Source organism: Bipolaris maydis (genome assembly GCF_028858645.1).
Source record: "Bipolaris maydis strain C4 unplaced genomic scaffold PSV08scaffold_2, whole genome shotgun sequence".
Classification (NCBI taxonomy): Eukaryota; Fungi; Ascomycota; class Dothideomycetes; order Pleosporales; family Pleosporaceae; genus Bipolaris; species Bipolaris maydis.
In genome coordinates this window covers 3,137,172-3,158,969 of record NW_027093858.1, presented here as the reverse complement: position 1 = coordinate 3,158,969, position 21,798 = coordinate 3,137,172, and the positions used below count along the sequence as shown (strand labels likewise).

Below are 21,798 nucleotides of genomic sequence, written 5' to 3'. Positions count from 1 at the left end.
GGCTAGCGGCCGCAATCTTGGCACACCGGGACGCTAGGCCAGCCCTAGGGATTCGCGTTACCCATGCCATGCCTTCAACCTCTCCGCATCCAGCCCACGGCAAACACTCGCGCGACACTCTTTGCCTATCCGTCCGTCCTCGCACACACCGACGGCCTGTCTCTCGCTGCCTCCCCCAAGCGACCCTCACCACTACCACCTCAACCCCCGCCCCCGCCCTGACGGCGAGGCTGTACATAGAACATGGCTGCACGGAAACTCCAGCAGGAGATCGACAAATGCTTCAAGAAGGTCGCCGAAGGCGTCGCGACTTTCGAGAGCATATATGAGAAGATTATGCAGACGGGCAATCCGTCGCAGAAGGAGAAGCTCGAAGACCAGCTGAAGAAGGAAATTAAGAAGCTGCAGCGATCGCGGGACCAGATCAAGACATGGGCCGCCATGTCTGAGATCAAGGACAAGAAGCCGCTACTCGATCACAGGAAACTCATCGAGACAGTAGGGTGACTGCCGTATCGTGGGTCGATGCCGTAGCTGACATGTGATAGCAAATGGAGCGCTTCAAGGCCGTGGAAAAGGAGATGAAGACAAAAGCATATTCCAAGGAGGGCCTCCAATTAGCCTCCAAGATTGACCCCAAGGACAGAGAAAAGATGGAAGTGGTCGAATTCCTACAACATATGAATGAGGAGCTCGAGCGGCAAATAGAGACGATTGAAGCCGAAATCGAGACGCTGAACGCCAATGTCAAAAAGTCGAAGAAGGGCGACAATTCAAAGGTAGAGCGCGTGTCGGAGCTGGAAGAGTCGGTTGAGCGGAATAAATGGCACCAATCCAAACTGGAGCTGCTCCAACGAGCGCTGGAGAATGGCAGTGTTGAGACGGAACAGGTCAAGGAAATTGAGGACAGCATCAAGTACTACGTCGAGAGCAATCAGGACCCCGAATTCATGGACGACGATACATTATACGACGACTTCAACCTACAAGAGGAGGAGGCTATCTACGGTCTGGGCGAGAATCTGGACCATGTCTCGTCACACGAATCGCAATCAATAGCCGACGATACACCCGATACAGAAGTACGCCCACCGGCACCGAAACCAAAGGTGACTGAAGCAGTGCAACAAGGAGCAAGACGGTCGTCGACACAGATGAAGTCGCCGTTACCAGCGCTAGCCACATTACATACACCCTCGCCCAATGCTGCAAATCATACGGCAAACGCTATGAAACCTGCACCGATACCAACACGAACGCCAGGAGAGCCATTAAAGTATGCATCGGCTGCTGCGGCTGCGGCTGCGAGTGACAGGAACGGAGTTGGCATTGCTCCGCTGCCACCACCACCAGGAGCTGCTGCAGCTCAACCAAGTCTCGCTGCTGGCGGTGCACGTGCAAGTGCAACAAGCTCACCCGCTATAACACATTCGCAACCAGCCTCACGTGCACAGCAGGCCGAATCTGCACAGGCTTCACCTGCTCCTGCTGCCAGCGTACTTGCGACCGCTCCTGTGGAGAAGGACCCACCTACGCAAGCTGCAGTGTCTGATGACGTCTCCAAGGCAAACAGAAGAACGCCTGTCCCCGAGCCTGCGGAAGAAGAAGAATCCCAAGCTACTACGCCGCCACTTACCAACGGAGAATCGCACGCAGAAGATGAAGATGAAGAGTCGGTCTACCATCTCCCCTCCAGTCTGCAGGATCTGCTTGATTCGTTCGAGGCAACCAAGAATGATATTTCTGCCTCAGCATCAAAACCTCCAGATGAGCGTATGCTAATGGCATCGATGGCTACTGCGCCCGAGTCTGCAGATACTGAGGCGCCGCGTCACTACCGTCCCCAAAATCCTTATCCATTTACCCCCGCTCATTACCCGCAAGAGCCCTTGCCCATTTTCGACGACCCTCGTCTATATTCCCGCATCGAGACGGACGCTCTTTTCTACGCCTTCTATTACCGCCAGGGTACATATCAACAATACCTAGCCGCCAAAGCATTAAAGTCACAGAGTTGGAGATTCCATAAGCAGTACCAGACATGGTTCCAACGCCACGAAGAACCAAAAGCAATTACTGAAGACTATGAGCAGGGAACATACCGATTCTTCGATTATGAAAGCACATGGTAAGCACTTGGTTTCGTTGCTCGGTTTGTTGTCTGCAAAGCTCCCATACCGAATTCTGTGTCTCAGAGGCAGACTCTCCAAGTGATGCAGTGCTAACTTTGAATTTAGGATGAACCGTAGAAAGGCAGACTTCCGATTTGCGTACAAGTTTTTGGAAGACGAGCTATAAGCAATCGATCACATTCTTCTTGTCGAATCCTTTGCTCAGTATGGTAGTTGCATTCTGTATTAAGTTTTAGGTAGTCCTGGAGTGGGTTCCTTCGCGGGCAAATGTCTCGTGCTCTTCGGAACCCAAAGCGCTCTGCCGGACGGCTTCGCACTGAATTAAACCTTACAGCAAGCACACAGACCGTCTTTGGGCAGAGTAATTTACGATGAGACACCTATGCATGGATTGAATGGCACTGATTGAAATGTTTCTATCACTGGCATCCCTTGCACCGCTCGAACTGAGTGGTGTAGGGGCGAAGCAGTGTTAGGGCCGGGCGTAATCTGACATTACATATGTAGCCAAGGCCGCGGTTTCAAAGAACTTCGGCCCCCAATCGCGTGAGAGGTGCAGGGCTGCGGCAATAGCTGGGCCCATCTCCACTGGCTGTGTTAGCGAGAGAAGCCTTCTGCAACGTTCCGAGCTTCGATTTGGCCCCATTACGCCCGACAGCACTAGCTCGTGCATACCGCTCAACCGAGCGGTTGCAGCATGGATCATTCACATACAACTTTTTGCGGTCTCAGCACAGAGTTGACGAGTTGTGGGCTGCCAAACACAGACAACAGTGCAGGCTGAGAGGAACAGGTGTGAATTGAGTGTTTTATGGGAGCTAAACCGTCTACAGCGGGCGGTCCACACAAGTGCTTCTGACAATGCGTTAGGTATCCAAATATGGATGGCGTTGGTCGCCTAGTTACGATATGAGCATTTCGACCGACATTTTTTGACGGACTAGTCATAGTCGAGACGCAACTTTGGCATCTGCCTTGATTGTGCAATTGTGTCCAAGAATACTGACTTGTGCACATCAGTCATGATGCCGATCTTCAGGCCGCAAACCAGGTCCTGCAGCTCAACAAGGGTAAGGCCATACACCCCAGAGCCAGAATAGGCAAATAACATGTATGCATGCACTCCAAGTCACACGGTAGTCTGTCGGTCTGCTCTCATCCTGTCCATCGGTGACTCCGGCCTATGGCTCATAGTGGAAACAGGTACGAGAATACAAGAAGAGTATCCATTGGACTGGTCTAGCTCTTGCTGTAGCCAAGCTATGCTAACAGGCAAGTGAGATGCCATGAGGCCAAGGTTAGATCAATCCCTACAGGGCATGCGGCGGGAAGAAGGGTTGACGGCAGATCTAGTCAACGGCTTTCTTTCTCCACCAACTACACTGGCTGCGCTCCTTTTAGCAAATTATTTCACCGCCTCACTATTCCTACCATAGAAAGCAAAATTGGCTCCTTTGACTCACATGTGCCACAGTAACGACCCACCATTTCGTCCTTGAGTTTCACCACCTTTTTTGCACAGACATCAGACATCGTCAGCCCTATACCAGGATACGTAGTTGCTACCGCGGGCTTGGGTTCTCCGCCTCGCCCGCGCTAACCATAAGTCCCACCTCAGCAATTTCAGGCTTCTATACTCAAAGTCTTGGTTTTTGGCGTAGCTTTATCCAAGCACAGCGGCAGTCTTACTAAAGGGACGACATCGCCTCCCTCGAGCCCTGTCAATACCAACTGAATCCTGGATCTGGGTCCAAATCTTGATCTGAACCTCGCTGGCCCCTACTTTTTATTCTCGTCATCAACGATGTTGGCACATCACGGTTCGCATGGCGATGCTTTCGGGCTTTTGGAGAGTCCGTTTCCTCCGAAGTATATGTAAGTGGATGCGTACTTTACGGCCGCAGGACGTCAGCTCGATTGTGGCAGTGATTAGGTAGCTGTCAAAAAAGACATCCTCTTAGCGCTACCCCATATAAACTACCAAGAATTCGCCTCTCGAACAGACAAGGAACAGGAATAACGGCATCATTGAATCATCTAACTTTTTTTTATTATAGCTCTCCCGCACAACCGTACCTCGTACCTCGCAAGCATCCAGTCCCGATAAGGAACACGCACCAAGCACACGAACTGCGCCTTATCACATCGCCCGCGGCACCCGCCTACCGCCCGTCTGCCCTTGGAACTGTCTCTATTAATACTAGCTCTCGTCCCAAGAAGACTGAGTCAGTGCGCCCAAAGCAGGAACAACCGCCTTCGCCCGCCATGTCCGGATACAGCGTAAGTCGCTCCCCCCACATTATCAATTTCCTAACAAGTTCCCCACGTTTTCTTGCTTCGCTTACTGAGAGAAATTCACAGTACTCGTCTTCAGACCAAGGTAGCTACTCGTATCAACAACAGCTACCGTACCAACCAGGAGTACCTCAATACACGCAACAGCAAATCAATGCGTACTATGCGCAATACCAATGTTATCCACCACAGCCATGGCAGATGATTCAAGATTATTATGTTGAGCAGCCAGTGGGCGTGACACCCACACCATACCAAGAACCCGTGACAGGATACGAAAGCACAGAATGGCAAATGCAAAGTACAGATATGAATTTATCAACAAGTCAAAGTCATAAAAGGTATGTATATTAACGAGAATAACACAATCAATCACAAGAGAATAAAAAGGAGTCTAACAAGTCAACTACGGACAGAAGCAAAAGCAGTAACGCACGCTCAAAGTACGCTACTCCCTTTTCTTTCTTCCCTCCAGTCCTTTTCCTGTTTCTAACATTAACTCTCCTTCCAACAGAACATGGACCTGTGACATCCCCTCCTGCACCTCCTCAGCACAATTCACGCGCCTGGCCGACCTCCAACGCCACCAGTCCACCGTCCATGGCGTAGGCACCCCCGAGTACCCTTGCCACGTCGCGCGCTGCAACCGCGTAGGCGAAAAAGGCTTCACGCGCAGAGACCACCTAGTCGAGCACCTCCGCAACTTCCACCACATTGATATCCCAAGACGGAAGCCGGGAGAGCGCTCGGCGTTTCCGTTTGGGTGGCCTGAGGGCGCTGGCGTAGGCGGCGGTGCACAGAGTTAAAGAGAGAGAAGAAAAGAACAAAATCCAGACGTAAGGTGCATATTGCGTGGGTATCCATCACTATCATCATCGAGAACAATCACGATCGTAATTACTGCCTAATATGTATTGGAGCGATTATTTTCGGGTGGCGAGAACGGGAGAAAAGGAGCAGGGGTCCGCGTTATCGGTTGTGGTGTTAACAGGAGGGAGGGTGGATATTGCGGCAAAGGAGGGTTGCTTCCGCGGCATGCGAAAAGAAAAGGCACCGAGTACGATGCATATTGGGACGTTTTACTGGATTAACAGGATTTGAAGGACAGGGTGGGAGGATGCGGCTGCGGCTCAGCAGATGCGCTTTTCCGGAGAGTTATTTGCCCCGAGGCCGATTCTGGATGCATGGTTGCATAGGTGGTGAGCTGTTTGCTTTTGTTGGTTCGCTTGGGAGAGGTTGTTCGACCTTTTTTTCTCGTTGCCGTACATTCGATTTGCCGCCCTTGTCTTACGCCGTCATCTTCGGTTGGATCTTCGTTTTCTTTTCTTTTTACATCTATGTGCATAGCATTTTGTGGGGTTGGCACGGAATTTGAGCTGAAACTGGGTGTTGATGGCTTGGAAGGAGGCACACATGGCTTTTCCATAATGCATCGGTTAGTTTTCACTAAAACTAGGGTTTACAATATCCTTGCGGTGTTCATCGTACGAGCGGACCAATTACGAAGGAATCGAGTTCAGGACCATTTGTCCAAGGCTGCTCCACTTGCACGCATGCTACTCATACTGGACGCCTGAGATGGCGGGCCTTGCATGTCAGATATCATGTACCTACGCCAGGAAAAGTGCTAGAACCTCGCAGTTTGAAAGACTGCTTATTCCCGTTGGATTGTGTAGCTTATTGTTAGTTGGTACCGGGTCATATTGGTCTCACTTTCGGCCTCATCCTTATCCTCATCAAGCTGTGATGTGTTGTCGTGAGGCTGGAAGTGAGCAAGGCTTGCACGTGCCGTTCATATCCTTGTTAAGCGACAAACGAATATCACGTCGTGTCTTCGCGAATGAGATGTATTTACGGCGCTTCGCTACTGTGCCGCATCAGCCTCGGGAGGCCGCAGGTGGTCGAGGGTTGTTGATTCGTGTGCCAACACCAGAATTAAGTATTACAAATCTGGGAATGCGGCCATGACAAAAAAAGTGGCGTATGGCCACGATATGATTGCTGCATCCATGTCCAAGTGTACGACAAGAGGATTCCTTGTTGATAAAAGGTCTCATCCTGGGCGTGGAACTCCGACCATATCACCATATCCCGCAGCGCGCTTACCGATAACCGCGCATTGCGTTAGCACAGGATCGCGACCGTATGGTCTGCCGCATGAAGTCTAGACCCAAGGCCGAGGTTGGCTTTAACGGAGATACACATGCCAGACCGATTGGTTGAGAGGTTGAGAGGTGGCTGGCGTAAATGTGACCACGCCTTCTGCAGCTGACCAGGCGAAGAGTTGATGTGGCCTGTACGGCCTTGATTAACTGAATATAAACATTGCGCCAGAGCGTAGATCATCTGACGGCAGGGTAGACAGAGGCCACCTAAGCGTCTACCTGTGCGGCAGCGGCGCGTGGCCCCAGATAAGAATATGACGTGAGCCCATTTTTTGTGAAGAAGACTGATATCAGCTGTTCTCGAAGTCTGGTCTGATTCCTGGCCGCTTTCTTAGTCAAAAGATAGAGCAGAAGCGGCCAATCAGTGTCAAGACCATTTGGCTGACATGAAGCTGTCGCTAAGTACAACACATTAGGTTAGTCTTACCGTGGGCGACGATCAGGGACTATTTGAAGGGACGACCAACCCAAAAGAGACGGCAAGTGTCAAGCGTGTCCTTATATCCAAAGGTCATTTGGGTCGGTGTGGTCATGGTCAGGTAACGTGTGGTGGAAGGTTTGCATATGGAGCGCTGGATGGATATGACGTATGCGACGGTTAGCGCCGTTTGGCCACCGTCCACTCGGGACAAGTCGTTTGCGAGGAACGACTGACACCAGCAGGCTGCCTTGTGAACAACCACATCTCCCTTCCTCCTATCTGCCTCTGAGCTGCTATCCCACTGTCTTCTCTGACTCATACTCATGTCTTTCAAACCTAACTCATATACGTCCACGACTGAATTTAGAGACTCATTACCCTTAGAATAACTGCCTTCCTACTCTGGCTTCCCCGCAATCCGCCGCTGGTTACAAACTACTTAGCAAGCTCAACTTCACAACTACAGCCTCGAAAAGGTTCTTGTAACGAGATTTTTCCCCCAAAATCCATCCAGACTACGAGAAATAACCCAGAATGCGCGACCTTCGCAAGCAGGCTCTCGAGAGCCACAAGACCGTCTCGCGCAAGGCCCGCTCGCGCGTCGCATCCACGACAGCCTCCAAATCAAACTCGGTAGTCGCATCACCAGCACAGTCGCGTGCTGTCAGTCGCAGCCGTCATGATACCGACGACGAAGACGAGTTGAGTGACGGAACCGCATGGAGGTGAGTATCCAGCGTCGCACACAACTTTTTTTGGTTTGCCTCGCCACACTGTAGATCACCCCTGGTGACATCATCACCCAAAACAACGTCGACCAAAAAGCACCGTACTAACATCTTGTTTGAACAGCACCGCATCCATCGACGATATCCTCAACGGTGAAGATGTCAATGTTCCTGAAGATGCATGGAAGGCGGAGCTTCATACGCGCATCGAGCAGATTACCAACCTAAAGCGCAGCAGCACCGACGGGCGCACCGAAAGCCTAAATGCTTATGCGCACATACTCATGGCTCGTTATGCGAGAGACGAGATCGAGGGCCGCACACATGAGCTGGTTTCTTCTATGCTTAGGAGCATCAGACAAGAGACCACAGAAAACGAAGCTGTAAAGGCATTGAAAGGTATGCATATCATCTGGAAGCAATAACGCTCTGCTCACGACTATTAGCGCTTGCAGTCACTGCTGTTACTCTTGATTCCGATTCCATTTACGACGATGTCGCCGACCAACTTAAGCGATCTATCCAATCATCATCCTCAATCGCCGTCAAGGCCAATGCCATTCATACCCTAGGCACCACCGCCTTCTTCGCTGGCGCAGGTGACGACGAAATACTGGACATTATGAATCTCTTCCTGGAGATTGTCGAGTCGGACGGTGCTTCCATTGATGCGCAAGATGAAGGCGAGGTTGTGATTGCTGCGCTTGAGGAGTGGGGTCTGCTGGCGACTGAGATCGAGGACCTAGAAGAAGAGACCGAGGCTGCCATGGAAGCTTTTGTAGAGCAACTCGAGAGCGCAGACTCAGGTGTGCAAATTGCAGCTGGAGAGAATATTGCGCTTTTGTATGAAAAGTCGCTTACTCCACAAGAAGAGGACGAGGAGGTTGAAGAGGTTGACCGCGATGATCCCGAATATGTCCGGGATGGGCAGAAGTTGGTAAAGCGCTACACGGTGTACCGAAGACAAGACCAGCTCCTGCATACTCTCGATGAGCTTGCCAACGTCTCGACTCGCCGCATATCTAAAAAGGATCGCAAAGCGTTGCACTCTTCGTTCGCAGACATTCGCAACTCTGTCGAGAAGCCTAGTCGCGGCCCGGCGTACTCCATGGCGCTGCATGAGGAGACTGGTAGGGCATACGGATCTGGCAGGATGAAAGTAAAGATCAACAGGAACGTCGAAGTCAGGATTGATAAATGGTGGAAGTTGCAGAGACTCAACGCGCTGAGAAGGACGCTGCAGGGTGGCTTCACGTATCACTATGATCAGAATGAGCTGGTTTCGACGGCCATCCCATTCTCAATGTCTGCCAGGCGGTAATCTCTATGAATAGGTAGTGGAAGGCTGAATAGTAGTATTTTAGGGAAAGAAGAAGAAAACATTGTCTATTTTTACCAGTATGGTTCCATCGTGCCTGGCGTGAAGGTCGTGAGTGGGAGAGGAATGACAATCTAGCTCGTCTGGTATTTGGCAACCGTCCAGCCTGACATCTACTATCCGCCAGTGAGATTGCATGGACTTGTGGGGAAAGACTGCGTGGCAAGAATGAAACTAGATGTAACGGCTTTGCAGACGGACAGGGAGCGAATGTTGATGTTTACCCCGCATTGCCCCTCTTCACGAGCACCAAGTTCATGTTTACAAGACCCGTGCGATTTCCAAACAAGCACGTTACCATGGTCGCGTTCTTATCACGATCCCGCCTGACGTTACCTGGCTCAGTGCAATCGAAAAAGCAATGAGATCGATCTTTCCTGGTGTCGTACCGATGGCAGAAAAGCGGGCTTGGCGCGGATGAGGCTGTAGGCTGTAGCTTCGTGGAAAGTTCTGGATGGCTGGCTGCATGCTTTTACCCAGCTTCGCAACGCCAAAACACATACCATACACTTTTCTTAATCCACGCGACCAATCGTACTCAGTACTTGTTGCACATATTCACCTCATATCTCAACAAACTACAACTGCGACTGAGCAAGAATGGCTGACTCTAGTAAGATGCACCCAATCTCAACCACGAACAACTATTGAACACAAATGCTGACTGAGATCAGAGCGCCCACGCGTCTTTTTCGATATTGCGATTGGCGGCACAAAGGCCGGTCGTGTTGCCTTTGAGCTTGTACGTTTTACGCTCGCATTGGCATCTCACGCGCCAATACATCTTTCCACCACGATGTGCATACATCTGGACTAACATATCAATCAGTACAGCGATATTGTCCCCAAGACTGCCGAAAACTTCCGCGCGCTATGCACTGGCGAAAAGGGCCAAGGTGCATCCGGCAAACCCCTACACTACAAGAACTCAAGCTTCCACCGGGTTATCAAGGGTTTCATGATCCAGGGTGGTGACTTCACTCAGGGCAATGGTACTGGTGGCGAGAGCATCTATGGCGAGAAGTTCGAGGACGAGAACTTTGAGAAGATCCATGACAGGCCGTTCCTTCTGAGCATGGCGAACGCCGGCCCAGGTAAGTTGGATACAAATCTCAGCGCATATCCTGCGACATAGCTGGCTAACAAATTACCAGGAACAAACGGCTCGCAATTCTTTGTCACTACAGTCCCTACACCACATCTCGACAAGAAGCACGTCGTATTCGGTGAGGTCATTAATGGCAAGAGCATCGTGCGCCAAATCGAGAACCTTCAAACAGAGAGCGGTGACAAGCCGGTGCAAGATGCCACCATTATTGACTGCGGCGAGCTCACGGGCGAGGACTACGACAAGGCGACCGAGAAGGTCTCCGACGCAACTGGTGACCCATACGAAGACTTCCCAGAGGACCAAAAGCCTGCCGATGAAGAGTGGAAAGGCACTGAGATTCTTGAGATTGCGACAAAGCTGAAGGACATGGGCAACGATGCCTTCAAGAAGGGTGATCTCGAGCTTGGTATCAAGAAGTACCAAAAAGGCATCCGCTACCTGCACGAATACCCTGCACCACTAGATGATGATCCCAAAGATCTCTGGCCTCAGCTCTGTGCCCTAAAGATCTCGCTCTACTCCAACAGCGCCCTACTTCAGAACAAGACACACCAGTACGGCGAGGCGATAGAGAGCGCGACAAAGGCGTTGGATATCGAGGGAATCACAGACAAGGACAAGGCTAAAGCCTACTTCAGGCGTGCTCAAGCAAAGGTTGCTAGGAAGAACGAGGAAGAGGCGCTGGCTGACCTGAAGGAAGCGGCGAAGTATGCGCCAGGTGATGCGGCGATTGTGAAGGAGCAAGATCTGATCAAGAAGAAGGTTCAGGCGAGGAAGGAGAAGGAGAAGAAGGTGTACAAGAACGCTTTCAACTTTGACTAAGTGCTTGAACTTCAAGGTTGAAGGCGATGGTAATAGTCTTTGGAGTTATCAGAATTGGTGCAGAAGGACCGACTGGTGGAGTATCATGAGCAAATTTAGATGAATCATGGGTGGCGAGTGAAATCAATCACACGAGAAACAAGATAATTAAGACTCCCATCCTATTCCACTATCTTCTACTATTAGCATAATTAAGGCAGGCACGTGTAGATGTATTGAGAATAATACTACGTATGTATGTAGCTAGTACATGAAAAATAGAGACTTATTTCTCCAACACATGCTAGAAAAAAGGCTTTCCTGCTGACAATTCGACAGTTATCTCCTTCTCATCGGCCTTGGTATAAGTTCCTAAGCGCTGGCTCGTGCGATATAGTAGAGCAGTCAGCAGCACCTACGTGCTTACTAGTAAGAGCAAGAGGCTTCATAATACAGCACATCAGTTCAACTATTTCCCGCGGCGGGCCTAGAATAACCTTTACCTAGGTGAATAGGTTATACTCAAGCATTACATGTGTGACAGTTCCAAAGTAGCATTAAAGTTTGACAAAACCCCACCTTTAGATATTACTCGACATACTCAATTGGATAGCAATTTCATCCGCCGAGCATCTCCCGAGCAAGGAGATCACGGCCTTGCCCCTTCTCTCGTAAGCGCTAGGCAAAATAATTGTATAACAATCAGCAAGGTCGGGCTCTTTCCTAGTACTAGTCAGGACAAACAAGCATGTCTATATCATTCTGGTTCAGGAATGATGCATACGGAAGTATGCTTGCCCGTACAGCTGATATATTTGTCATCGGTAGTACGGGAAAAGGTCTAGACAAAAAAGAAATCTACTACTACATACGAATAGGTAAAAAGTAATACTTCACCCCACCCTTTATGCAACGCTACACAGCGATTCGGTAGAAGAGGGAAGTAGATAGAGAAAGATAGAGATGACCACAATACTTGATTCTATATGCAATAGGAGCGGTATAGAGAGATGATCAAGGAGACAGAAGTTTGTCTATCAGTAACCCGTTAATACACATCTTCCTATGCACTAGCTGTCCAATAGCCATGTGTATATTCCAAATGAAGCATGCTTCCCCATCTCCTTCTTACTCGCTCTTTTCTTACACACTCTGCCTATCCTCAGTTCGTCCATCCTACTTATCCTGAGCCCCGTGCGTTATGATGACGACAAACTAGCAGTCCGGGGTAACTCCAACACACCGCCTAAGCGCCGCAAAATGCAAAGAGACGTTACTTGACTCAAACCTCATCATCATCATCAGACGGAAAACACTCTTAGCACTAAGAATAAGTCAGTAAGAACACTCGCTTGGTAGTGTAAATAAAACCTCATGACATAGATTTCTTTTTCCTCAAACAAGGGTATAACTAAGACGTCGACTACTACATAGCGCGTTGCAAAACGCCCTCCAAAGGCCCCCAGCCTGGCCGCCCCTCCCATGAAATCCAAATCATGTCGCAAGCTTTCCCCCCACCGCCAAGTCCCCTTTTCCCCAAGAAACCCCCCCCCCCCCCCCCCCCCCCCCCCCGCCCCCCAGGAGAAAAGAACGCTGATAACAGTGGCGTGACCCGATTTTTCTTCCTCTTTCTTTATCATCAGCGCCCAAAGAAAGAAAAATAAGATAAACAAAGATACGGTAAAGGGGCGGGGGAAATGTGGGGATCTGTATCTCGTATATGCGAAATTGGAAACAACAAAAAAGACGGCGACTCCGAAAAGATGATTCCCCACAATAGACCTGGACTCTCTCTGTCACCCCACATACTTACTAGCTCTGCTCACGGTTCCCGTCTGTCCGTCCGTCCCACACTTTTCCAAGCTCCACAAAAAAAAACCCTCGATAGTTTTACCCTCCCCCCCTCCCCACCCGGATATACGATGACGAGCGACTATGACGACCAAAGAAACGATTAGACTAAAACATAACCAAATGAACATGTAAATCCTCTTGTTTTTTGTGTTGTTCCCGGGAATAATGATAATAAAAAAATCTAAAGTAAACTGCCATCTTTCTGTGTCTCTTTCTCTCTCTCTCGCACACTTTCCTAATTCCCCTCACCCCTTCCCTGGCCCCCACCCCCCACCCCCATAATCCGACATTCCAAACATCCACCATGCGTGTGTGTGTGTGTGTGTGTGTGGTGTTTCCTTCTCATCATTCACAAAACATACCCATGTTTAAAATCCAAAGAAAGAGGTAGAGAGAACCTCACCCACCCGCTACTGCTGAAAAAAGTCAAAGAGACTACCCATAAAAGAGGTGCGATGAAGAAAGTGGGAAGGAAGAGGGGGTTTTTAAAAAAAATAAAGAACGCACAGCGCCTCCCGCTAGCAAAAAGCAAAGTAAAGTTGAATAAAGAGAACAACAAAAAAGCCCTCCCACGTTGAAATTGCACCAAAAAAATGTTAAAAATAGAAACAAGGGAGGAAAGAAAAGATCTCTCTTATTGCTCATCGACCAAAAAAAAGGGAGATAAAGAAGAAAAAAAGGTAGCAGAGGAAGAGTGGGGGAGGGACAGGGATATTGATGAGAAGTAGTAGGTAGGTACAACATGTCTTTGCTCTAGAGAGAAAGAAAGAGTTATAACGACGAATGGGGGCGAATTGGAGGGGGAAAAATAAGAGGAGGAATTTCAAGGATAGCTCCCCTTATCCAACAATTCGCCCGCACTCTTGCGCCGTTTGATTTCCTTCTTGGCCAGCATCTTGGGGCTCTCGCCATTGAACCAGCCATGCAGTCAGAATTCTTCGTCGCGCTCTCGTTCGTCGCCCCGCATGTTGCTACTTTTGCCTCGTAGAATGCCCATGTCGCCGCCGCCTCCTCCACCTCCGCGCTCGGGGCTGCGGTCCTGGCTGCGATCCTTGTCGCGGTCGCGGTCCTTGTCTTTGCCCTTGTCCTTGCGGTTTTCCTTTTCCTTTTCCTTGTCCTTGTCCTTGTCTTTGCGTTTGCTTTTGCGTTGGAAGGGGAGGACGCCGCGGAAGCCACGCTCCTTCTTTTCCTTGGTAGACTTTTCAGAGAACACTGGCAGGGCAGTTGTGTATTCTTCTTCTACAATGCTGCCGCTGTCGCTACCTTCAACGCTTTGTCCTCCAGCAGAACGAGGTGGCCGACCCGCAAGCGAGTTTGTCGAAACTGTGTTCATATGCATGTTGGAGCTGATGAGAGAGTTGGCGTTGATGTGAGAGTTTGGATTACTGTAGTTGAAAGACTGTGTCGAAGTAGATGTCGAAATGGTAGTCGTTGTTGTAGTCGTGAGAGCTTGAGGATACGAGGGCGCAGGAGCCATGTGTAGGCCGTCACTAGAACCCGGGGGCGTATCCTCGGCTGCAGAAGCTGATGCGCTCGCCGACGCGGACGGTGAGGCGCCTACAGAGTCGTGTGAACCTGCCACATACTGACCTGACCATTGCTTCTTGGAGAAGGGATTCGTATACGAGATTGTCGTTGAGCTGTTGCTTTTCAATGAACTTTGTGATGCGGAAATACTCGTGTTTTGCTGGTGCCGTGTCCGTGGTGGCGGCTGCATTGTGATTGGCGTGCTTGTTGATGAAGATTGGTATTCGTCACCGTTGCTTGGGTATAGAGATGAATCCTCGTATTCCTCTTCCTGGATTGGACCCCGGTTTCTTGTCGCTGCGCCTCGTGTCGTATCAATTTGAACACCCTGCAACTGCTCGACCAACTCTTCCCACTTGACACTCAACGACGACGACGGTCGTTCGGCCGGCTCAGCACGGTTCAGGCAGTCCTTGGTACGCTCGCTGAGGGATAAGCAAATGTTGTGGAAACGCAGGAGATCGCCGTCAGTCGATTGAATGTCGTGCGCGCTCTTTTGAGTGTGCTCCAACCAAAGGTTGACCAACATTGCAAAGTTACGCGAGTGGTCAATGAGATACGGCAAGGAAGGAAATCCTTCCTTGAAAGTAGGCGGCAGCCGGTGGAGGATGGCAATGGGCGTGCTGTAAGATGGTGGGATCGGCTGTGCAGGTTGCGACGTGGTGGATATCGAGCAAATGTCATCAAGGTACTTTTTGAACTCCTGTCGATGCGAGGTGAGGAACGCATTCATGGGCTCCATCCATGCCTCTTTGGTTCCAAACGAAGACATATTTGCCAGACCTTGTAAAGACTTTGCAATGAGGGTGAATGTTCTCCGTGCCTTTACCTTGGGATGATCTGAACATTGATGTTAGCGACTGGCGGTGTTATGCCATCTTACAACTTGCATACCTTTGAGCAAACCAAAGAGCTTTGGGTTAAGTACAGCCGGAACGAAGAAGCGCAGGAACAAGAAACCAGACACACTACTGTACTGCACGGTCCGCAGGTAGTCTCCGTAACGGTCGTCCGCACAAGCTCGGATGTGTCTGAAAATGAGCCTCAATTCCTGCGGGCACCGTTGAACCGAATTGTAGATGGACCGCCAAACTTCTTCCGTACAGTTGATCAGCCTCCGCCAGTTTCGATCTAGCTCGTGCTGTGATGAGACCTTGTTCGGATCAACTTCGCATTCGGGGTCTTTGTCGTTGATTTCCCTTAGTTTCTCGCTCAGCGTCTCCTCCAGATACTCTTTGCCAAGGCGCTTCATGTGCAGATCCAAGGACTTTGTCAAGAGGGTGTTGCCACGGAAAAGTAGATTGGCCTCGAGTTTGGCATTGTTGCCCATGTCTCGTACGAAGAGCTCTCGATCGCTGGCGGATCCAAACGTGTTTGACGGTGACTCGTTCGACTCGCTCGAACCTAGCCTCTTGCTGAACCGTAAGCGACTAGCCGGGGATTCTTTCAAAGTACCGTCAATCTCTTCTTCGACAAGCGCACATATCCATTCCACTGCTGCTCCAGAAACCTGGAAAATGTTCAATAGATACTCGGATAGTCTCCTAAGCTCGTTGGGAATCATTTGGGCAACCTGTAGGGTTATTCCATTGGAGAACCGGTGGAGAAGCTCGGACAAAGGGTAGTAGTCACGGGCCATGAGAATCGCACATTCCTCACTGCTGACCTTGACAAGGACCTCGCCGATGGTGTTGCCATGCATGTTTACGAGGGGCCACCATTTTTCCATTTCTTGGTTTGGACCAAGATCATCAAGGTAGATGTCTGTTTTGCCTAGTGTCTGGTCAAAGGATATGCCAGCATAACCACCTTCAGTGACCCAGGAATCGTTGCCGATGGGAGCTTCGAAAACGTTCTTGTCGTTGCGGGTGCTGTAGCTTGGTGGCCGCTTCTTCAACAGCAGCGATGCCGTGTGGAGTGCGGGTAGGTCCAAGAACTCAAACTCTTCCCTCCAGAAAGGATTGTTGCCTTCGTTTTTGACCATTGTTCGTGCGCGCGTTTCGCCGTCTAGCAGTAGTTCCACAAGGTATCCTCCTGGGTTCGCTGTGGCTGATGAAGATGGCCTTATTGGTGTGGTTCCATTGTTGTCGGCAACCTTTGGACTGACAGGCGGTATCAACTTTGCTTCAATGACTCGTACAAATAATGACTTTTCCATGCGGAACATGTCCTGGGTGCCAAACGTGGGCGAAAGAGTTCCGTCCTCGGTTATGGCATCCGACTTTGGGCCGTACAGTTGCGGGACGGTAAATGCGCGTAAAAGGACTATCCAAACCTCGTACAAGACGCGTGAATCTAGGGATAAAAATATCGGCCGTACAATTGATAATGAAGAGGAAGACGCAGCAGTGTACTGGGGATATATAGCAATGCAAAACTCGTTATCCAAAACAGACGGATCCAAGCGTTGGACGGCGCAACGCGACAGCTGCGAGAGCTGGATAGTGGATACGAGGGTAACGTCGGTGTCAGAATAGAGTTTGAGCTCACCATTTTCACGAAGAGTGCAGGATACTCTTCTCCATCTGCGGGATCCGTGGCTCTGCAGTCTGTATGCCTGTGGACGTCCGTTGGGCCCGGCACTCTTGGGGGTGCCTGTATTACTGTATGTTACGCTCGTGTCCCAGTAGATCATCTTACCGACCTTGATAATGGGGGCTTCCTTCTTGGGCGAATCCTTGAGCAGAGACACCTCGGAGTGGCGTCTGCTGTCGGTCAGACGGCGCTCCATCATGACTGGAGTCTGCGGCTTTGCCATGCGATTCTGGATGCCCTTTGGCCGCATGGGCGACCAGCAAAGCAGGGCGGCAAACCACGAGTCAAACTCTTCCTGTGTTGGCGGGCGCAAATGGACCTCGAGTTTGGAATTGTGGACGACGACATGGATGTAGGCTGTGTATGCCTCACCGTCATATGCGCTCTTTACGTGGCAGCCGCGCAGGTCTGGAATCAGGGTGCGAGTGTACGAGACATCATTCTTGGGCTCGTACACTAGGCTGCCGGCCTCGTCGTTAATGTAGCAGTAGGAAAGGGCCCAGGGGTTCTGTTCGCCTCTGCGGAAGGCGAGAAGACCATGCATCTTGCCGCATGTAGAGCGCATGAGGGCCTTGAGTTTCCTGGCATCCGAGGCAGGCACAGGCGACAGCCACGACTCTGGGGGAACCGTAGTCGGGGAGATGACGGGGGATTGGGAGCGTGGTTGCGCCTGCTGCTGCTGCTGCTTGACAAGGCGGCCGCGGCTGTTTGTGCTCGAAGTCCTGGGCGGGGGCTGATGGGTGGACGAGGACGGGGAGATTGTGGAGATGTGGCCAATCGAGGTCACGACCGACTCCTCGAGGCTCTGGTAGTTTGACTGGGAGCTGGCGACGGAGCCAATGCGATGGCGGCCCTGTGTGGCGAAGACGGTCGAGGGGGAGCGGTCGCGGGAGGTGCGCTCCTCGAGGGTCCTGGTGCGTGGGCGGGTGGGCTCGCGGGCATTGCGGTAGTCGGAGTCGCTCGAGGCGCGGGCGACAAAGGCCCTGGGGTTTGCGGAGCGGGCGGCGGAAAGCTGGCTGTTGTGCGAATGGGGGCTGTTTGGCGGCGAGAAGCTCTGGGGGGCGAGGCCGTCCTCTGGGATCGGGGGCTCGTCGGGCGTGACGGAGCGGATCGTGGTTTGCTTGCGGTCGTCGCGGTCGCGGGGCCGCTCGATGCCAAAGGCTCCCTGGGCGGCCTCGATGGCACTTACTTCGCGTTTGCGTCGCTGGTCCATGGGGAGACAGGGCGGGTTGGGGCTGATATGCTTCTCATTGGCACACCTCGACAGGCGGCCCGGCTCCGGAGGCAGGCAACCAGCGGGCGCGGGGCGGGCGTGGTGGCGATGGCGGGTGGCGTGGCTGCTATGGAGCGGGCGTGGTGGGCATTGGAGAGCGTGTGGGCGTGGTGGAGGAGGACGAGGCCGTGGTGGCAGGGCGGCGTTGGTGGTGTCGGAGTCGGTGGACGTGGGCAAAATGAGATGGACTGACTGGCTGGTCGGGGCTAGCGAGAGAGGTATCGATGTGCTTGCAGGACCAAGGGCCTGTAGGGCCCTGTCTGTGCTTGGCGCGCCCCCGTACCTCTCGCTCTCCCCTAGATTTACCCGGCCACCAGGCCTGCTTGTTCGCGAGGCCTGCTGTTTTGGTGCGCGGCCTGGCAGACGTGTCCAGCCCAGCGGTGCGCTTGGATGCCATGCACGCCTGTGCCCACCAGCCTTGCCTGTGCCCGTCCTCTCATCTATCTGCAGCGGCCCAACGCCCTCACCACCACCGCCCAGCTCCACTCGCACCCGCACACACACACACAGACACACACATGCACACATGCACACCGGCTCATCATCGCAAAACACTGTCCTTGATCTCGACGCCATATGGATATCTGAACAAGCCCTAACAATCAGCCCCGTCATCTCTGTGCCTGCCTGCCTGCCTGCCTGTCTGCTTGCCGTGACCCTCCCGCCCAACCTTGCTCCTGGCACAAGAAAATCATATCAGAAAAAACAATAGAAAAGAAACACTCCAGAGAAGAAAAAGACGTCTCTTGCACCCTTCTCCTCGCCCTCGTCCCACACTGCATGCACGCACACACACACACACATATGTACACACATCCATCCATCCATCCATCCATCCATCCATCCACGCATACACACAGACATCCAGACACCACCACCCATGACCTGCACTTCTGCCCTCACTTGAAAGGGGGCTTGTCCCCCGCCTTGTCCTCGCCACCCACTGCGCTCACGGCCTGTGACGGCGACGCAATGCCTCCCAAATCCCCCGACCGCGTCTTGCGCAGCGCCTGCCGCATCGTCTCAATCTGCACCGGCAGCTCTTCGCCAAATGCCGGCGTCGGGTGCCCGAGGACAATGGGCGACGTGGGGCTGCCGGGAGATCGTGTGCGTGCTAGGTCCGTCGCCTTGGGAGACGCCGCCCCGCTCGTCGTCGGCGGTGACGACGCTATCGACCTCACGGGCGACGGCGACCGGTTGGCCGTCGACGACAGGCTCATAAACTGCAGAGCCTCTCCAGACGTCGCCCCCAGCACCTCCTGCCGGTCGTGCTCCACGTGCTCGGCCTGCACCACGTCTGCAAAGGAAATGAAGCTCAGCCGGCGCGGGTCCGTCGTGTCGAGCGCTCCGTAGCCTGGCGCTGTCGACTCGCTCGCATCCACATGGCTCGATGCTGCTGACTCTTCTGGCGCCATGAGGGGTGAGTGCAGTGACTCGGCCATGCTGCCGGCCACGGCCACAGCTACGGGCTGGTGCGCCGAGTGTGTCACAATCTCCACCTCGTCGGGGTTGAGCTGAGTGTCGGTAATGGCCAGTGACGTCGCATCGAGTGCGGGGGGTATATGGTCCTCCGTCTTGATGTGTGCCGGCACATCGACCGACGGTTCGGGCTCTTGCACGTTGCGCTCGAAAATGAGCGACGACGCCGGGCTGTGCAGGTTGGGCGATGTAGAGCGAATGCGACGGCCAGGAGACGCGCCCACAGGCAGCATGCGCGGGCTGCCTCGCGGCGATGCCCTGCGCTCTGGTGGAGACATTGGGGGTGAGGGGAGTAGTGTGGGTGCCGATGTAGTCGTCGTAGTCTTGTTAGTCGCCGTCGTCGTCGTCGTAGTAGTAGTAGTCGACGCCGCAGCCGCAGCCGTCTTCGTTCCTGTCTGCTCCGTCGCCGGCCGGTCTCCCTCGTCTCCCTTCTTTTTCCCCAGTCCCAATAGCTTCTTTCCCTTGCCCAGAAGGCTGTTGTTGTCGGCTGGTTTGGCTGGGCGCAAAGTCGTCGCTGCGGATGCAGGCGGGTTGTTGGGCTCCTGTGGCACAGGTGCTGCTTTCTCAGTTGCGCTCATGTTTAGGCGGCGGGCGGCGGGATGCTGTGGCTTATAGAGGGTGTGAGTGAACTGGGCACGCTATGCAAGATGTCGCGAATCGGGCCTATGGTCTGGAAACGGCTGCGCCCGTGTCGTCACGCGGTGGTCGTCGTCGTTTTCAAGGAAGCCGGCGAGTGGGATGGACCCTTGACTACTCCCCAACAGAGAGCGAGGGGCCAGTGGGCTTTTGCAGGTGACAGAGCGGGTTCAACCTGCGCAGCGACAGCGCATGCCTTTTGCTTTGCTTTTTCCTGGTGATGGCGGAGCGGATTACAGCGTCAGGAGAAGTGGTAGGCAAGCCCATGTTGATTTACTCCCTCGCTGGTGCTTACAGTGTTGATCGTCACGTGGGGCTGACGTATGCGCAGACCCTGAGCGTTGCAGCCGGCCCCCCTCCCTCCAGGCACGCTCTGCCTAGCCTATCTGCCTGTTCACGCTACCTTGAATAGCGTGCGCTCTTCTGTTGCCCAACCGTCGACCTATTTGCCCGCACCCAACCGCTCTCTCTTTTCACCGCGTTGCAGCTGAAGCCCGGCGGCTGAGCTTCATGCAAGCACATGCTGCCCGATGCTGCACCTACGCGGGCCTGCTCCCACTCGGGGCATGTTGAAGCGCAGATGTGACCCATTGGAACCCAGCCTGTGGCACACGGTAACGCGTTAGTTAGTGATCTTCACCCTCCCACCACCACTTGCTTCCCTTCCCCTGCCACCCCATCTCCATGTATGTATGCATGTCGTCACTCTGCTCGCCCGCCTCAACCATGTCGCTTGCTCGACACAGCGCCATACGATTCTCATCCACTGCTACTTCCCACCTACGATCGAGACTCCAACGTCCCGCACACATGTCATCTGCGCAAAATGTCCAGAATGAAAAATTTAGCCCAGTCTCGTGAACACCCAAATTTCTGTCCGATTATGCAATCTCCCAGGGTCCCCGCCCGCAACACCCTTCCTGCCCAGTTATCCGTCAGATACCGGCGTGGGATGCCTGGCATCGCACTAGCTGAAGCACCAGATACCAACACCAAACTAGTCGCGGGTAATTGCATCTGACGGAAATCGACGCTCCCGTCTCTGCTGCTTCACACAGACCATCCGTCTGTGATTAATCACCTGTCAGCCTTTGGACCACCGAGCAATTTCGGAGAGACGTCCGATCAGGTACTTCACCAACAGCTACTCTGGCGACTTGGTCGACCAGTTGAATACTTTCGTCACGGAGACACTAAAATCGCAAACTGCTTGTACATACTGCAAGCCAGCCATGGTGTGGCTCCGGCCTGTCAGGTGCAATAATTGATGCCTGAGGTTTGTCGCACTTAGATATTTGACCTGCAAATATCAGCCACTCATTTCGTCCGGCAAACTTGTTCCACACATATTAATTACATGGGTTCTCGCTTATGCTCAATTGTTGGCCCTTTTCATCCATGAACGTGACCCGTTCCTGCGTGAGATAAGCATTCTCCTGCTAGTACAAAAAGGTGCGTGGGAT

General features: G+C 52.5%; 6 protein-coding genes across 6 annotated transcripts; 4 read left to right on the top strand and 2 right to left on the bottom strand.

Moving 5' to 3' along the window:
* The first annotated feature begins 85 nt into the window (after positions 1-85).
* PSV08DRAFT_407606 (Not1 N-terminal domain, CCR4-Not complex component-domain-containing protein) lies at positions 86-2,515 on the top strand. Its single transcript, XM_014224751.2, has 3 exons — positions 86-498; positions 549-2,128; positions 2,238-2,515. Exons 1-3 carry the CDS (start codon positions 244-246, stop codon positions 2,296-2,298), a joined length of 1,896 nt encoding a protein of 631 aa, XP_014080226.1. The 5' UTR covers positions 86-243; the 3' UTR covers positions 2,299-2,515.
* Positions 2,516-3,867: 1,352 nt separating this feature from the next.
* PSV08DRAFT_26902 (uncharacterized protein) lies at positions 3,868-5,374 on the top strand. Its single transcript, XM_066092512.1, has 5 exons — positions 3,868-4,007; positions 4,190-4,412; positions 4,494-4,768; positions 4,844-4,870; positions 4,942-5,374. Exons 1-5 carry the CDS (start codon positions 3,937-3,939, stop codon positions 5,231-5,233), a joined length of 888 nt encoding a protein of 295 aa, XP_065949858.1. The 5' UTR covers positions 3,868-3,936; the 3' UTR covers positions 5,234-5,374.
* A 2,069-nt stretch (positions 5,375-7,443) lies between these two features.
* PSV08DRAFT_26892 (interferon-related developmental regulator-domain-containing protein) lies at positions 7,444-9,122 on the top strand. The gene is made up of 3 exons (XM_014224748.2): positions 7,444-7,738; positions 7,866-8,140; positions 8,188-9,122. Exons 1-3 carry the CDS (start codon positions 7,548-7,550, stop codon positions 9,060-9,062), a joined length of 1,341 nt encoding a protein of 446 aa, XP_014080223.1. The 5' UTR covers positions 7,444-7,547; the 3' UTR covers positions 9,063-9,122.
* A 501-nt stretch (positions 9,123-9,623) lies between these two features.
* PSV08DRAFT_407604 (cyclophilin-like domain-containing protein) lies at positions 9,624-11,331 on the top strand. Its single transcript, XM_014224747.2, has 4 exons — positions 9,624-9,732; positions 9,794-9,861; positions 9,949-10,213; positions 10,274-11,331. Exons 1-4 carry the CDS (start codon positions 9,720-9,722, stop codon positions 11,050-11,052), a joined length of 1,125 nt encoding a protein of 374 aa, XP_014080222.1. The 5' UTR covers positions 9,624-9,719; the 3' UTR covers positions 11,053-11,331.
* Positions 11,332-13,584: 2,253 nt separating this feature from the next.
* On the bottom strand, positions 13,585-18,160 carry PSV08DRAFT_407603 (uncharacterized protein; the record flags this gene model as incomplete). The annotated part of the gene is made up of 2 exons (XM_014224746.1): positions 13,585-15,252; positions 15,307-18,160. The coding sequence occupies 2 exons, from the start codon at positions 18,158-18,160 to the stop codon at positions 13,814-13,816; spliced, it is 4,293 nt and encodes a 1,430-aa protein (XP_014080221.1). The 3' UTR covers positions 13,585-13,813.
* Positions 18,161-19,113: 953 nt separating this feature from the next.
* Positions 19,114-20,277, bottom strand: PSV08DRAFT_216779 (uncharacterized protein; the record flags this gene model as incomplete). The annotated part of the gene is made up of 1 exon (XM_014224745.2): positions 19,114-20,277. The coding sequence occupies one exon, from the start codon at positions 20,275-20,277 to the stop codon at positions 19,120-19,122; it is 1,158 nt and encodes a 385-aa protein (XP_014080220.1). The 3' UTR covers positions 19,114-19,119.
* Between the last annotated feature and the right edge of the window lie 1,521 nt (positions 20,278-21,798).

Coding starts and splice junctions, on each gene's coding strand:
- PSV08DRAFT_407604 (XM_014224747.2), top strand. Junction 9,862..9,948: donor GTCGTGTTGCCTTTGAGCTT/GTACGTTTTACG, acceptor CATATCAATCAG/TACAGCGATATTGTCCCCAA. Junction 10,214..10,273: donor CATGGCGAACGCCGGCCCAG/GTAAGTTGGATA, acceptor ACAAATTACCAG/GAACAAACGGCTCGCAATTC.
- PSV08DRAFT_26892 (XM_014224748.2), top strand. CDS start 7,548: ATGCGCGACCTTCGCAAGCAGGCTCTCGAGAGCCACAAGACCGTCTCG. Junction 7,739..7,865: donor AGTGACGGAACCGCATGGAG/GTGAGTATCCAG, acceptor TTGTTTGAACAG/CACCGCATCCATCGACGATA. Junction 8,141..8,187: donor AGCTGTAAAGGCATTGAAAG/GTATGCATATCA, acceptor CACGACTATTAG/CGCTTGCAGTCACTGCTGTT.
- PSV08DRAFT_26902 (XM_066092512.1), top strand. CDS start 3,937: ATGTTGGCACATCACGGTTCGCATGGCGATGCTTTCGGGCTTTTGGAG. Junction 4,413..4,493: donor CCGCCATGTCCGGATACAGC/GTAAGTCGCTCC, acceptor AGAAATTCACAG/TACTCGTCTTCAGACCAAGG. Junction 4,769..4,843: donor ACAAGTCAAAGTCATAAAAG/GTATGTATATTA, acceptor AACTACGGACAG/AAGCAAAAGCAGTAACGCAC.
- PSV08DRAFT_407606 (XM_014224751.2), top strand. CDS start 244: ATGGCTGCACGGAAACTCCAGCAGGAGATCGACAAATGCTTCAAGAAG. Junction 499..548: donor ACAGGAAACTCATCGAGACA/GTAGGGTGACTG, acceptor GACATGTGATAG/CAAATGGAGCGCTTCAAGGC. Junction 2,129..2,237: donor TTCGATTATGAAAGCACATG/GTAAGCACTTGG, acceptor CTTTGAATTTAG/GATGAACCGTAGAAAGGCAG.